Consider the following 14,564-nt stretch of genomic DNA (forward strand, 5'->3'; position numbering starts at 1 on the left):
CCTTTATCTTCAGTGATAATTACTTCAGTTCTTCTCAGCAAAACGCAGCAGGGTTGTAAGTCAAAGTCTGGTGGAAATCCTTCCTGTTGGCGTGTTATGTAGAAGCTTGTTATGTGTTTGATATTGGCCCGCACATTTCTCAAAGACAGATCCAGGCAATGAGGCCTGAGGAGCTACGGTAACTGATTTTTAGCTTTATTATTAGAATTTCTTGTGTTGTTAAAGAAACGGGTTCTCAGTGTTTTATCTTCAGTGTCGGAGCCAGTTTCTCCACATGGTGTTTAAAAGTCAGACTGATGATTGGTTTACAAACTTCCCATTTAGTCTGCATGTGAATATGCTCAGACGCACCGTGTAACCTCTGCAGTTTGGGACTGAACAGCTAGGTGGAGCTAATGGTGAAGCAGCATTATCTTTTTCCAGCACCGTTTCTCTTTTACAAAGAATTAAAGTGTCGAGTTTATCAGCAGAAGATGTGAGTGCAAAGGAAAACAGATCAGCTCACAGACACAAACCTCAGCAACCTTCCACATACCTGAGATTATACTGAGGATTTCCCTTCTGCTTCCACAAAACAAGGAAATGTTTGCACATTTTGATATCAAAGACATAACCTTTTTTGTTGCTTAAGACAGAATTATGTATCACTGAAGTTCACAGGTACTCAGCTGTTCAAGGACACAGCAGCTACATCTTTCCAGTTACTCTCATACAGTCTGAGAACCATGAAGTTGTAATTTTGGCTCAAAGACATTTGATTTAAGCACTTTTTAAAATAGAAGATATGAAGTTTGGTGGAGTGAAGAAAGCTGGATTTAACTTACGGCTCATGCAGTAAACAATAAGCTTTAATACATGGTTTATAACAAGCAGATGCAAGTGTCTGTTAATGTATTTGTTAACTACTCTGTGCACCAATAAGTGGATGAAATATCTGATTAATGCTCCAAAGAAAAGCTTTAAAACAGCTGTGGGAGTCTTTGCAGAGAAATTGAACCCGGACTCATTGTCTCTCATTGACTGTCTGTGCCTGTAGTTCTTGATGAGTGACTCAGCACAGAGTCCTGGATCAGTTTCTGATGTTCAGAGCTGAAGAAAGGCTCTGATTTTGTTCCTTATTTGGAAAAAACATTTGTCATTTGTCTCGAATACGCTGCAGGAAATGTTGAGAATATCTGAGGAAAACAAACTGGAATTTATCAAATAATATGTTGTTTTCCAGAATATCAGGAACTGGTAAAGACCATGGACAGATTATGGGACAACGGGTCCATCTGCACAGACATGGCTCCCACACACACAACACCAAGACCCACAGAGTGAAAGAGACAGAAGTGGTTCTGTGTCTCTTTGTGGTCTGTTTACATCTGTTTGTAGTTATTTTAAGTGTCTTTGTGGTTGTTTTGTGTATTGTCATGCTATGTTGGTGTAACAGTGCTTTAAACCCACTCAGTGATCCATCCATGGGGCAGACTCTACCTTTTCCAGCGTGTTGAACAGGAGTGTGAGTCCAGACGTGTTTTAAGACACACAAATACTCTACAATCAGATTTGAACACATCACATCACTGATAAAACTATAATAAGAAAAAAACAAAACAAAACATGTTTGTTTGACGGCTGCAGTGTTGTGTTTCCAGCTGGCTCTGCTGCCCCCAAGTGGCGTCATTCAGGTCGTTTTCCAAGAAGAGTTGACTGGAGGGCAGCTGGACCTGGTTTCTTCAGGTGAGGAGTCCCAGGTATTTATCCTCTGCGGTGTTTTTATCAAGGCCACTGATTGTCACTGGGTTTGTCAGAGCTCGTGGCGACATGTGTTCATGTGATTTGTGTGTGTGAGTAGTTAAAGTGTGTGTGTGTTGGATGAGTGGCTTCATTCTGGGGCTCTGGTCGTCTTTATGCTCCAGAAATATGATCTGAAATCAGTCCGAGAAACCAGCTGTGTGTCTCAGATTGTGCGGCATGTGCAGAACAGAGTGATTTATCCTGACACTTTGTCTGGGCTCAGACGGGATTTTGGTGCAACAGTTTATTTTTACTTGTGCTATTTAGGATTGATTGGCAGTTTACAATCCGTTAATGCTGTACAGCACTCTGTGATACAGCTGTGAGAAGAAATAAGGACATTTCAAAATGTTTATTAATGCATTCGTTGACAACTCACTCCTCCCATGACGCATCCATAGCTGTAACTGCACATACAGGCAGGTAATAAATGCTCAATAACACAGTACAACATATTTATAGCAAATTTATAACCATATATGATGATATGTCTTCATTAAAAAACTAAACGATGTCATCAGATCTGTTCACCTCGGTTCTCATTGCTGTTTCCAACATCAGCTGATGCAGATGTTCATTAAAAAGTCAAACATCAGCCGCTGGATGTTGCTAACACTAATGTACCATCATGATTAACGAGGTGAACGTATTATCAACCGTCTGCATCTGAACACAGATTTATTACCAAACATGAGCCATTTCTTCTGACCGTGACTGTTCATGACATGATCACATGCATGTTTTCACTGGTAAATAACATTTGTTCGTTGTGCAAAACATTCCCATTTCCTGTTGCAATGCATAAAGTTAATAATACAAACAGATTTTCTGTAACAACACATACAGCACATAGGCGATTTCTAGAGCCCGTTATTATACCGGACCTTGTACCACATGACATCAAAATGTTTGGTCCCCACACTTTCTGTATTCTCAGCGTACACTCACATAACGAGAGAGAGAGAGAGAGAGAGAGAGAGAGAGAGAGAGCAGTGACAGAGTCCAGTAAACTGTGTGTTGACATTCTTTGAGGAGTTTTGTGCAGCTGTTGTCTGCGACGCTAAAATAGCATCATCCCTCACCAGTGACGAGCCACCTCCCCGAGTCCTTCGCCTGCAGAGAGGGAAGCATCTGAGCAGACGAGTGGTTCACGGGTGGTTCATGTTTTCCTATCCTTTACTTTCCTCCACCGCTGTTTCCATCCTTCTATATGCGTCTCCGTTTTCCCGGCCCGTCCTCTATATTTAGCTGGCCTGTGACCTGGCTGCTGCAGACTGAACCCAGCTCTGCACATTGTCAAAGCGAGGGGCTAATCCTGTCCAACAGGTGCTAGATCTCCACGCACACACCCGCTCTGAAGCTGCCTCCCTATTTCCACACAACACAAACACAGAGTCACCAACTCAACTTGACAACAAGACCCTGTTGCCAAGGGAAGCCGAGGGTTACGCTTTCCAAAACCGGCCCGAGAATGCTGGGGGTCAAGTGTCGGCGCCACACCCGCACTGACTGATGGAACGAACCGGTGTGAGGTCTGCTGCGGTGTTTCTGCTGCTTCCATCGGGCCTCTGCGGTTCACGTCTGTGGTGTCAACAGCCTGATGACATCCGCTGGGTATTAATGCACTTACCTTTTGTGGTTACCACAAAATGTCTGAGCTAGATAACGGACTTAAGTGTAGATTTGTTTGCCGTCTGATCAAAGCCAGGTGTCCGCCTCACACAGCAGGGTGAGCTGCTCCGCCCGATGTTTGCTCTGCTGTGAGGGACTATCAGGACGCTTGGTAAACGTCTTAGAGCCTGTTCTGCTGGATGTGACCTCCGAGTGGAGCTGGCTGTGAGGGGCACAGGGCGCCAGATCTGCCCTCCTCACTGATGCAGGGTGGTATAGCAGTGGAAACCACAGTCTCCACCCGACTCGCTCGGTATATGCTCACCTGACAATGACATGAGAAATTAGAAATACATTCACAAAACAATCCTTTCATTAGAACTTTAGCTGAAACTCAGAGGATGTGCTTCATTTTTCCCTAAAGGATTCATGAAATGCGAGTCCTTGCTCTGAGTTACAGAAGCTAGTGGAACAGAGGCCGGACAGGATGTGACATCAGGACAACACTCTCTGCCTCCGTTTCTCTCACACACACCTGTGTCTGCAGGTAACGTGGTGATTTGAGCTCCAGCTCCTCCTTGGCAACAGTGGGAGCACAGCAACAGAACACCTGCTGGAAACCCGCCCTGAACCTGCCGAGTGGAAGGCAGATATTTCACAACGGGATGGATTAAACAGGCAGACAGGATTACAGACAGATTACCTCCCACACGAGCAGATCGCCTTCACAAATCAGACACAGAAACTTCTGTACAAACAGACGGGCAGGCGGCCACTTTGACAGGAAACTGCTAAAAGACTTCCTACCTGCTGTTGAGGCAGTAGTAGATGATCGGGTTGTACATGGTGGAGCTCATGGCCAGCCACATGACGGCCAGGTAGACCTGCTGGATGTAGCGCTCTTCGAACAAATCAGGGAAGAACTGGTGCAGTAAGAAGTAGATGTGATAAGGCAGCCAGCAGACAGCGAACGTACACACCACCACGATCATCATCTTCACCACCTGCCACAGGAACATGCGGAGGAGAAGGGGGTGTGCGGTGGGTTCAAAATAATCTGATCAATTTTTTTTGTTTTCATGTGGGGATTAAAAAGCCATTAAATTAAATGATAGTGTTTAGTGATAGTGCATGGCCAGGAGGCTAAAGGGGAAGACCACAGAGCAGGTGTGTGTGTGTGTGTGTGTGTGTGTTTGCGTCACCTTGCGTTTGGCAATAAGCTGCTCTTTGTAGTGTTCAGACGAGTCGCCGGGGATCTCACTTGCCCAGAGGGTGACACCCACCGTTGTGTACGCACATCCCATGACGCAGAGGGGCAAGAAGTAGATCAGCAGAGTCACACACACATAGTATCTACAGCAAAAAGGAAAAACGAGACACCGCACTGAACACGTCACAGATCAGATCACAGCGAGCATCACGCAGCGTTTGACAACCTGTTAAAATGGGACGTAAACAAGATGATTGTTAATCACCTCTTCAGTTATTCCTAATCATTCTTATCAATCCTTCACTGAGAGCCTATTGAACGTTTCTTTTATTTGCTGGTGGCACAGACTGAGTGTTGTTGAGATCGGTTCAAAGAAGAAGAAAGTAAACCAGCCAAAACCCAAAACACTAAGCTAAGATGGTGACGGTGGTAAACGTTACACCTGCTCAGCATCAGCAGACATTTTGAGCTCAGCCTCAAGAAATCAGGACCGCTAAATTAAAGATGCTTTAATTTGAAGGAGGGTTAAGAGGGTTAGTTAGCGGGGCAATCGGGGGTGATAAGAAGATATTAATTTTGGAAGCAATTTTGTCAAATGCCTTTTCCTCTTTTAGCTCCACAGATATTTCCAGAAGGAATCAACCAGACATGAAGACCATCCTCCCAGACAGATTCATCACCTGATTTTCATCACCCGCCTTCAGCTACAGGGTCTGTTTTTTCATATTCTAAATTTACCCCACAAGGAAGTGATTATTGCTCTGGTTCAGAGAGGCTGCAGCCTCCCTGAAGCAGCAGGTATCCTGTCCCGTACGGATCAACCTTTATTAACCACAAGGGTGTGTTGCTGCTGGATATGCTGGATATAGTAAGCATGAAATAATACAGTTTGACAAGTTCTGACATTCTGGGCATCAAATACTAACAACTCACAAAATGACTTTTTCTTTTCAGGGGTTTGACCTTTTGTGAAATATTTTGGGAAATACTGTTATTTGCCTTCTCTCTGAGAGGCTGATGAGAAGATGGATGTCGTGGTTAGCCTAGCATACCGTAAAGACTAGAAGCAGGGGGAAAGCCCAGTGTGTGTGTTTTTGACAAGAAAGGTCTGACTCCTGCTTCATACATCAGAAAGAAATCAAATAACAATTTCCCACAACATTGAACTATTCCTTTAAAAGTCAAACAGTTGAAATGGTCCCCTTGTCTACAGAGGCCTCATGTCCTGCTATACTCACATCTTCTTGAAGTCCACGGTGATGTACTCAGGCCAGTCTATGTAGCAGACCGTGCGTCCAGGCAGCAGGGCAGTGGATGAGTAGTAGTACTGAGGGAAGGCCAGAAGCAGAGCCAGCATCCAGATCACGCCGATCACCACACGGGTCTCTGTGGAAGACAGCCTCTGGTGCAGGGGGTGGATGATAGCCATGTATCTAACAAACACAAACAGTGCTTTGTCCAGTTTCATTTCACATGTTGGCACCGTGGACACGTTAGCATCCTGATGTTAACAGTGATCTGAGAGCATCAGTGTGTAGTGCAGCCACGAGGACACTAGCACGGCTACAGACTCTTCAGCCTTTCATGTGACCAGTGAGAGCTGTGACGTGTGAAAAGCCTTTATATGCAATAAGGTGCCCTCTACTCTATATTGCACCAACATTATCAAGGATCTTCCATAGTGCCTACATAGCCTTGAGGTACACTCTCTCATTTTGATTTCATTGCTGTGGTGGAGAGTCGCATAGATTTCTGTGCTGTGTGGGATTTCAACTGCTGCTGTTTAAAACGGCTCCTGTATACATGTTCATCTAAAGACATAAAGTCCTGTGGATATAGTCCCCTGCAGAGAACACGAACACACACACACACACCTGTCCAGTGCTATGGCTGTCATGGAGTAAATGCTGGCAAATATGGCCGCAATGGGGAAGAAGTTGTGGAAGCGGCAGTAAACCAAACCGAAGTACCACTCGTTGTGAACGGCGTAGGCGAAGTTGATCACTGTGTTGAATGCTGACATGGCAGCCTCAGCAAAGGCCAGGTTCACCTGCAGAAGAGTTACAGAGCGACAGAATTAACTTTTCATTAACACTCTCACCACAATACGTGCAGAAATATGAAATCAAGTCTGTCAGCAGCCCAGGAGATTTAGGCTAATTATCTGTCTGCGCTGGATGGCTGGAGAGAAGCTGAAATTAAATCATGAACCCCTCTCTTTGATAAGCAGGATTTGTTTGACATTTATATCTACCTGAACCCCAAGCAAACAACAACAATCTAAAGCATCTGATTCGCTGGATACAGTAGCCAACCTGGGAGGAACAGCTGCCTGGGAGACAAGATTCAGGGCAACAGTCTGTCTTTTCTTTCTCAGGTGTGTGAAACCTCTGATATCGTCTGAAGACAAAGATCTCAAATCAGAAAATTTTAGCAACGTTACTGTTCACAAATACAGTTTGAAATATGCACACGTCTGAGGCAGACTGAGGTGATAAGACCTGACTTAGAGCTCGGAGCATGAGTTCATTCTGCATGTTGCAAAGATTCCATGTTTTCATACTGTACATCTGCAGCAATTAGTCACTTAATCAACATATAATTGACTGGCAACTATTTCAATAGAGCAAAAAAGACACCACCTCGTGCTCAGACACTGAGGGGGGATTTTTAAAAAAAAAAACAGTTTTCTGATGATCAACCGTTAAGTGATTAATGGAAAATGATACCAGCAGATATTTATGGAGCATCTTCGTTTCACAAAAGTACATTTGCCTTTTTACAGAAGTTGGTTCTTAATAACCCGTTTCAGAGGGGACAGACATGAAATGCCATTCTTCAGTGTCTCCTAAAGCCAACACACAAAGTTTTATTCTTTTAAACAAAGCCTAACATTTAAAATGAACCTGCGCTGATTCTAATTCCTGCATATAACGTACAGTAAAAATATACGGTATTTACCAGAAAGTAATTGGTGACGGTCCTCATGCGTTTATGCGCCAGAATAATCCAGATAACCACCATGTTTCCCACCACAGAGACCGCAACGATGCTGCAATACGCGACAGCCCACAGTGTGATCTGCCACACCGGCTGGATGAACTGGTTGAAGCCGTCGCTGCAGTTAACGGAGACGTTTGTCCAGTTACAGTCGGTGGCATTGAAGAGCGGGTCCATGTTACGGGCATCAGACTGTTCGGTGAGTTGGATGTTAAAAATAGATCATGTCCTGTGACTGGAACAGATTCCTCCGTGAAAAGGTAGAAAAGAGCAGTTCGCGCATTTTGTGGTGGAGCTGTCTTTACGCACCGCGAGACCGCGCGCTCCGGAGGACATCACCGCACCAGAACGCACGACGCAGCTCACCGACCACTGACGTTCCTCAGGCTGTTTAACCCCCCCCCCCCCCCCCCCCCCCCCCCACTGTTCACTCCCCCCTCACACACACACACACACACACACACACACACGCACGCACACACACACACACACACACACACACACACACACACACGCAATTTGTACTTCTATCTTTGTAAGGACATTCTTTGACACAATACATTATCAAGCCCCTTATCCTGACCTCACCCCTCACAGCTAAACGTGTTACCCCAGCCCTCACCCCAACCTAAACCTGATTCTAACCTGGACCCTAAAACCAGGTGTGAACCCTCAAACAGCCATTTAAAGTTGTGAGGATGCCAGAACGTACCGGTCCTCACAAAGATAGAGCTACACACCCCTTCATTTCACCTCACACCCACCCACACACTCCTTCCCTATAAACACCCCATAGGACTAACTTACTTGTTTTGATTTTTTTTGGGAATCATTTTGTGTGACCATGAAATTCAACTTATCTGGACCCCATAATATGATCTCAGCAGGATTAGTCCTCAGTCCCTCTGATGATATTGGCTTATATAATGTGAAGGGCTTTAATGTCTAAAATAGCTAACAGTATCTGAACAGTTAATAAATGGTTTATAACGCATCATCATGTTGTTGTAAGCAGAGATAATGTTTATAATGTTTATTCATGTACAAGTGTGTATTTCTTCATAGATCGCTCATTGTTCATGAAAGTTGCAACAAATCCCATTTGCTGATCAAGGCTGAAAGCTGTAGAGGAAATCTGGTAAGTGGACCTTGAGTTGAGAATTTTTTTTTTTTTGCTCAGCATGTGTTCATGAGTTTGTGTGTTCTACAGTTCAAAAAGGTTTTGTGTTTGTTTACACATGCAAAGCTAAAAGCAGATAAAAACACTTGAATTCATCCCTCACACTTTAGTGAATGGTCAGTTATTAAATGCATTAATTATCTGTTAACAACTTAACAACTAGCTTGTTATGAATAATTTATTACGTGTTTAAAAACTGCTCCTACATGTGTCCAGAAGATGACAAATACACAAAAGTTGAGCCAGTCTGGAAACTGCCTCATGGATTTGTGTATATTGATTTCATGCTTCAACATCTGATCCATTCTGGACCAATCATGTTCATTTAAATTCTAAATGTCAACTTGCCTCTCAAGCTAAATGCTGCAGCTCTGTTTGCCCTCCTGTGAATTAAGAGCTCAATGAGTTCAGGTCACAGAGGCACTAGATTGCTGTCTGCCTGTTCAAATTGAATGTCAGCTCAGCAAAGTAATGGAAAAACAGATATGTGGCACCGCACATAAATGGAGTGTATTTATCTCCCAGCTCTTCTACAACTCGCTGTCTGTCTGTTGCATCAGATCGGAGCTATTAGAATCCACTGCAGGGAAAACAGGAATTCAATCTCATTTGTCACCTGCTCCCCTCACAGCTGCCGTATCTAACACCACGGTGCAGGTAGTGAAAGCTCGTGTCTGAACAAGTGATGAGGAAAGAATGTGACATGAACGGAGAGAGAGAGAGAATGCACCCGGGAATGACCCAGAGCTTTCTTCATTTATCTGTTTATCTGCCCGAACACCTGGTTTCATGTAAAACATAAATTAAAAAGTGAGAATTTGGTAAACAGGAACATGGCCATGCAGTTGGAAGGCTATGATTTAAATCTCACAGCAAATGGAAAAGAAAGTGAGGAGAGAATCAGGAGAGAGGATGAAGGAAGACATTTAATCTTTTAAAGGAGAATTCAGAACAAAACCATATTTTTTAGATGAATCAATTAATTTTATCTATAAAGTGACAGTAAATGGTGAAAAATGCTGATTGTAATTTCCCACAGACCAAGGTGTCACCTTCAAACGTATTGTTTGTCTGAGCAACAGTCCAGAATCCAGTATTATGGGATAGCCTGCCTGTCTGAGTCTAATGTACTGATTATTTTAGGGTGTTGTGTTTATAAGTACAATTAATGGTCTGTTAATTGACTAATCAATTAAACGTTGGAGATCCAGTATGTATGAATGTGTGTGTGTGTGTGTGTGTGTGTGTGTGTGTGTGTGTGTGTGTGTGTGTGTGTGTGTGTGTGTGTGTGTGTGTGTGTGTGTGTGTGTGTGTGTAAAACAGTCTTAAAGGGGGGTTCAGGAGTTCAGAGCAGATGACGTGCATAGAGACATCTTCAGCTGCAGCTTGTCTCCTCCCAGACTCCTTTGCTGTCACAGAGGTTACACTCCCTTTGCCAAGAGCCAGTCTTTGAAGCCAAAGTCCCAAGGTCAGCAGTCATGGTGTTTTACTGTGATTTAGCTGTGAGGATGTACAAAAATAACAAACACTGAGCAACAAACCCAATATCACCAGTTATTTTCACCATTCACACAAAGTCTCGAGATCGTTTTTCTCTTTCCTTTTCATTTTTTAATGTGTTGGTAACATTTAAAAAATTTAACATCTGATGATCAGTAATAGAACACGTCTCTGACTGTCAGAGCTCACGTGTGTCCAATACTTTGTTTTATGACCAAATACCTGCAAAACTAATGACACTCCCTCTGATGTCCTCTGTATTCCCAGCTAATTAGCAAATTTTAGCATGCTAACACGCAAAACTAGGATGGAAAGCACGGTGAACATCATGTCATCACCACCTGGCTGTGGACCTGCCAAACGTTGGTGAGGTTAAACCCCTGTAATCATGCTGCTGCTCCAACTGCAACACAAAGGAATGAAGACTTAACAATAAAGCTACCAAACAGCTGCACTGTGCTGTGGTTGAGAAATTTCTGTGAGGTGGGAAAAGAAATGCGGTGAGCACACATTTTAAAATTGGTCTGGCATAATTATCCAGCTTTGATTTAAAAAAAGTAATAATAAAAATAATCTTTAAATCCTGTTAGAACACGTATCATGCTGGCACATTTCTTTCATGGCATCATCATGTTTGTGCATCAGCAGCTGCTCAAAGAGGAGAAAACCAAGTAAAATCAGCTTCCTCTGCCCTGAGGTCTTGATCCTCTCCACATATAACATGAGATATGAAACACTGTGTGTGTGTGTGTGTGTGTGTGTGTGTGTGTCAGACTGACACGGTCAAATTAGATTATTCTACAGAAGAATCTTCAAACAAAGGATAATACCTTATCAATCTGATATGCAAATAGGCCGATTTATTTACCAGTGTAGCAGATATCAATACCACGAGTTACTACATGTTAAAGAGCTGAAGACAGATGATGAGTGAACGAGACACTGAGGTGATGAACAGATACGCTGGAGGGAGGGAATGTGGAATTACATCCCTAACATCCGAATACATTACAAATGGCTGAAAATAATTACAGAAATCTGTAATTAAATAACAGAAAAAAGATTATTAGAGTCCATACAGAAGTAACTCAACAATAAAAAGTTTATCTTTAGAATATATACCTCCTGCAGTGGTGCAGTCAGTTGCTTTACTGTAGTAAAAGGTCTTACTGTCCGTAGTGATTGTCATTCTTTGACTGGCATAACCGTGAAAAGGGTTTTAACCTGCATTCTTTGTTATTAAAAAGGTCCTCACTAATCATCTCCTGCTCCAGCTCTTCGTCTGGAAAAGAAAACCAGTTTTTCAGAGCCATCTAGTGGTCACACAGTCTGCAGGCAGATCAAACAGTGGGATGCAGTAAAGAGGCTGCCGGCTCATTTTTAGCTCACAAGTTTTATTCATGTGTTACATGTCAAAGGATAAATCTCTTGATGTTGTGTATTTTTCTAATTGTTTACAAAAGTGTTATATGTGTGTCTAAAGCCTGATATCTCTCATTAAAACATGTTTTAATACTTTCTGGATCAGATACTGATGATGATGATTTGCTGCTTTTCTTTTAAATATTTTGGGTTTGAACTGTTAATAAAACAAGAAAAAAAAATCACAATGTGGTCTCAGATATTACAATGGTTATTTCTGACTGTTTTTGATGTTTAATAGACAGTGAATTGATTAATTAAAGTAAACGACTGTCGGGTGAATTAAACATACCTGTAGTTGCAGCCCAAATATATAAGATCGTCTGATGTGTTATATGCAGAATCATAATCTGTAAAGTAACTACAAACTAAAGCTCACAAATCCATGTAGTGGAGCACAAATGGAATGTTTCCTGCTGAAATGTGGAGTAGAAGTAAACTGAAATATGAAAGTTTAGTTTAAAACTCAGTGCAGTACCTGAGTAAATGCTCTCCACCACTGATCAGCCTCAATGGTTTGCTCAGAAAACAGAGGATGTGAATGGATGACCCCTAAATGAACTGATTACACTCTTCATGCTGTTACTCCATCCACACACCCCACCACCCCAGCCCTGCCATCACGCACATGCAGACTCTATTGCGGCGTCCAATACTCAATACTCAGACGGTCTGTGCAGTCAGCGGCGTGTTGCTGTTCAGTTTCAGCATCTTCTTGTTTTTATACAGAACGGTGTTGAAATTTGTTATTCTGACCATTTTGTGCTTCGTTATAGTTCTTTGCTCCGACGTAGTAAAAATCCTCGGTAACTTCTCAACTTGTCTCAGCTTCATCTGTCAGGTAAGGATTTTTTTTTTAATCCTGTCATTTAGAAATGATTTTCCTGCTCATGTTTGAAACTGGATTTGGAACTGTCTAAAGTCTAAGTAATCTAAGTTTGTCAGGTTTTATCTGGCTCACTTCTGCTGCCCTCACGTGTGGTGTGTGGCTTATTTTAACTACTACATAAATTTGAATATTAAATAAGCACCAGAGCTTGTGGGATCACTTAGAGGTGTCAGGATGCTCTGAGCAGCAACGTGTAAAATATATTTGCACTTCATAAAGACTTAGGAAAGTGACGAGCTTTGAAAAGTCATTTTGTTTTTGATAAATAGAAAATCTGCAGTCTGAGATCACTTTAGATTTTGAGGATCCAAATATTGGAACTTAATTCACGGAACCTCTCCGATGATTTGGTAACAAATGAAATGAATCCAACTTTAGGAAAACAAGTTTTTGAGACTGTAGATTTTCTAACTGGCTTGTGGAGCGTTTTTCTTACACTGCACTGTGTGTTTATGATGCCTGCTTTGATATTGCATCAGTGTGGGTATCAGCCAGCTCCTGTTACATGCTACAGGTCACCTCAGTCTGTACAGACTGCGATTTTTGTGTGAGAGTGCTGTCTCTTTGAGCTGATCATCAATTACAAGAATTAGACATTTTTATGTCATATGTCGCTGTAAGTGTGGACCTCTTCCTCAGAGTCCCGAGCGAGGAGCCGCACTAAGAGCGATTACCTCTCCCCTTCTTTGGTGAACAGGTTTGGTGGCGGGTGGTGGTTCTTGGGCCTTCAGGGCCGTGGTTGGGCTCAGCCTGTGAAAACAATGCAGGGTCACTTTTGTTGAAGTTTATCTCGTGATATAAGACGCTGACCTTCATGGGACTGTGTCATGAAGAGGACTGTCCATCATTGGACAAAAGCATCTGCCAAATTAATACAATCCAATGCCATTTATCATGAACACCATGTTTAATAATAAAGTAGTTCATTAGAGGACTTTGTACCAAAATACCTGAAACCTTTTATTCTGATTTTATTAACGACTTTTTCAGTTTAACATTAAGCTGGGATTTCTTCTCGTTACTCCATCTGCGTGTGGTTGTGGCCATGAGTGCGTGTGCATGACTGCACTCATGTGACTGTCCTTCACAGTCACTGATCAGGCTTCAGGGACTAGTAAGCGATCAGAAATGACATCTATTGATCAGCCTAGAAAACTCCCCCAAATCAGCTGTAGAAAGAGAAACCTGCGTCCCGAGTGAGCAGGAACACTCAGTGAATAGTTCACCAAATAACATTTACAAGAATCTGTCTGGGTGTCACTGAAGCAGAGGAACAGAAAGAAAATTTGTAAATTGCTTTGGTTTTTTGTTGTTTTGGGTTTTTTTGGCAGCAGTAAACTGAAATCATGTCGATGGCCTTAGAGAGCTCACATCCATTCATACTTATCTCCTCCCTGAGGGAACTGGTGGAGCTTTCCATTGTGATAAATTCAGCCCTAGAGCGTAATAAAGGCACCACTTTATATAATGTGACTTTTATAAAGGGAGGTAACAAATTTCTTTATTAATAGCTCATGAAGTATTTATGAATTTACATTTCAATCTGTTACACTGCAAAACGTTGCAAGCTGGTTCAACTTCCGATCTTCTCTGCTGCACTAAACCAAACTTTATTGATGAGTTTAGTTTAAAACTAGATAATTTCAGTTCACTGAACTTAAACGTATAACGTATAAAGTTCAGTTAACAACAGATGTTAACTTTTTTATTGGAGGAAACAACCATGACTCAGCTTTATATGTTTTTATTCCACTCTGTGCTGTACGTTTTCTCTGGACAGTGATGAACTAACACTCAGCAACACAATCATTTAAATCATTTGAAGCTGAATTAACTCAGAGTGAACCGAATGGTACTTATTTACATAAAGTCAGTGGAAAAAAGTTGTTTCACCCGTGGGTTGTCGTGCTGAGATAAATTCCTTTTGTTGATTTCTGTTTGGTAATGATACAGTTAGAATTCTGGGTAAT

The 14,564-nt window shown here is 42.3% G+C and overlaps 1 protein-coding gene across 1 annotated transcript; it reads right to left on the bottom strand.

Annotated features, from left to right (window-relative positions):
- Positions 1 to 2,251: 2,251 nt before the first annotated feature.
- On the bottom strand, positions 2,252 to 7,922 carry tacr1b (tachykinin receptor 1b). The gene is made up of 7 exons (XM_041058993.1): positions 7,565 to 7,922; positions 6,478 to 6,653; positions 5,842 to 6,036; positions 4,596 to 4,746; positions 4,201 to 4,397; positions 3,929 to 4,025; positions 2,252 to 3,718 (listed from the first exon to the last, which is right to left on the bottom strand). Exons 1-7 carry the CDS (start codon positions 7,778 to 7,780, stop codon positions 3,575 to 3,577), a joined length of 1,176 nt encoding a protein of 391 aa, XP_040914927.1. The 5' UTR covers positions 7,781 to 7,922; the 3' UTR covers positions 2,252 to 3,574.
- Between the last annotated feature and the right edge of the window lie 6,642 nt (positions 7,923 to 14,564).

The sequence above is a fragment of the Toxotes jaculatrix genome, chromosome 16 (genome assembly GCF_017976425.1).
Source record: "Toxotes jaculatrix isolate fToxJac2 chromosome 16, fToxJac2.pri, whole genome shotgun sequence".
Taxonomy (NCBI): Eukaryota; Metazoa; Chordata; class Actinopteri; family Toxotidae; genus Toxotes; species Toxotes jaculatrix.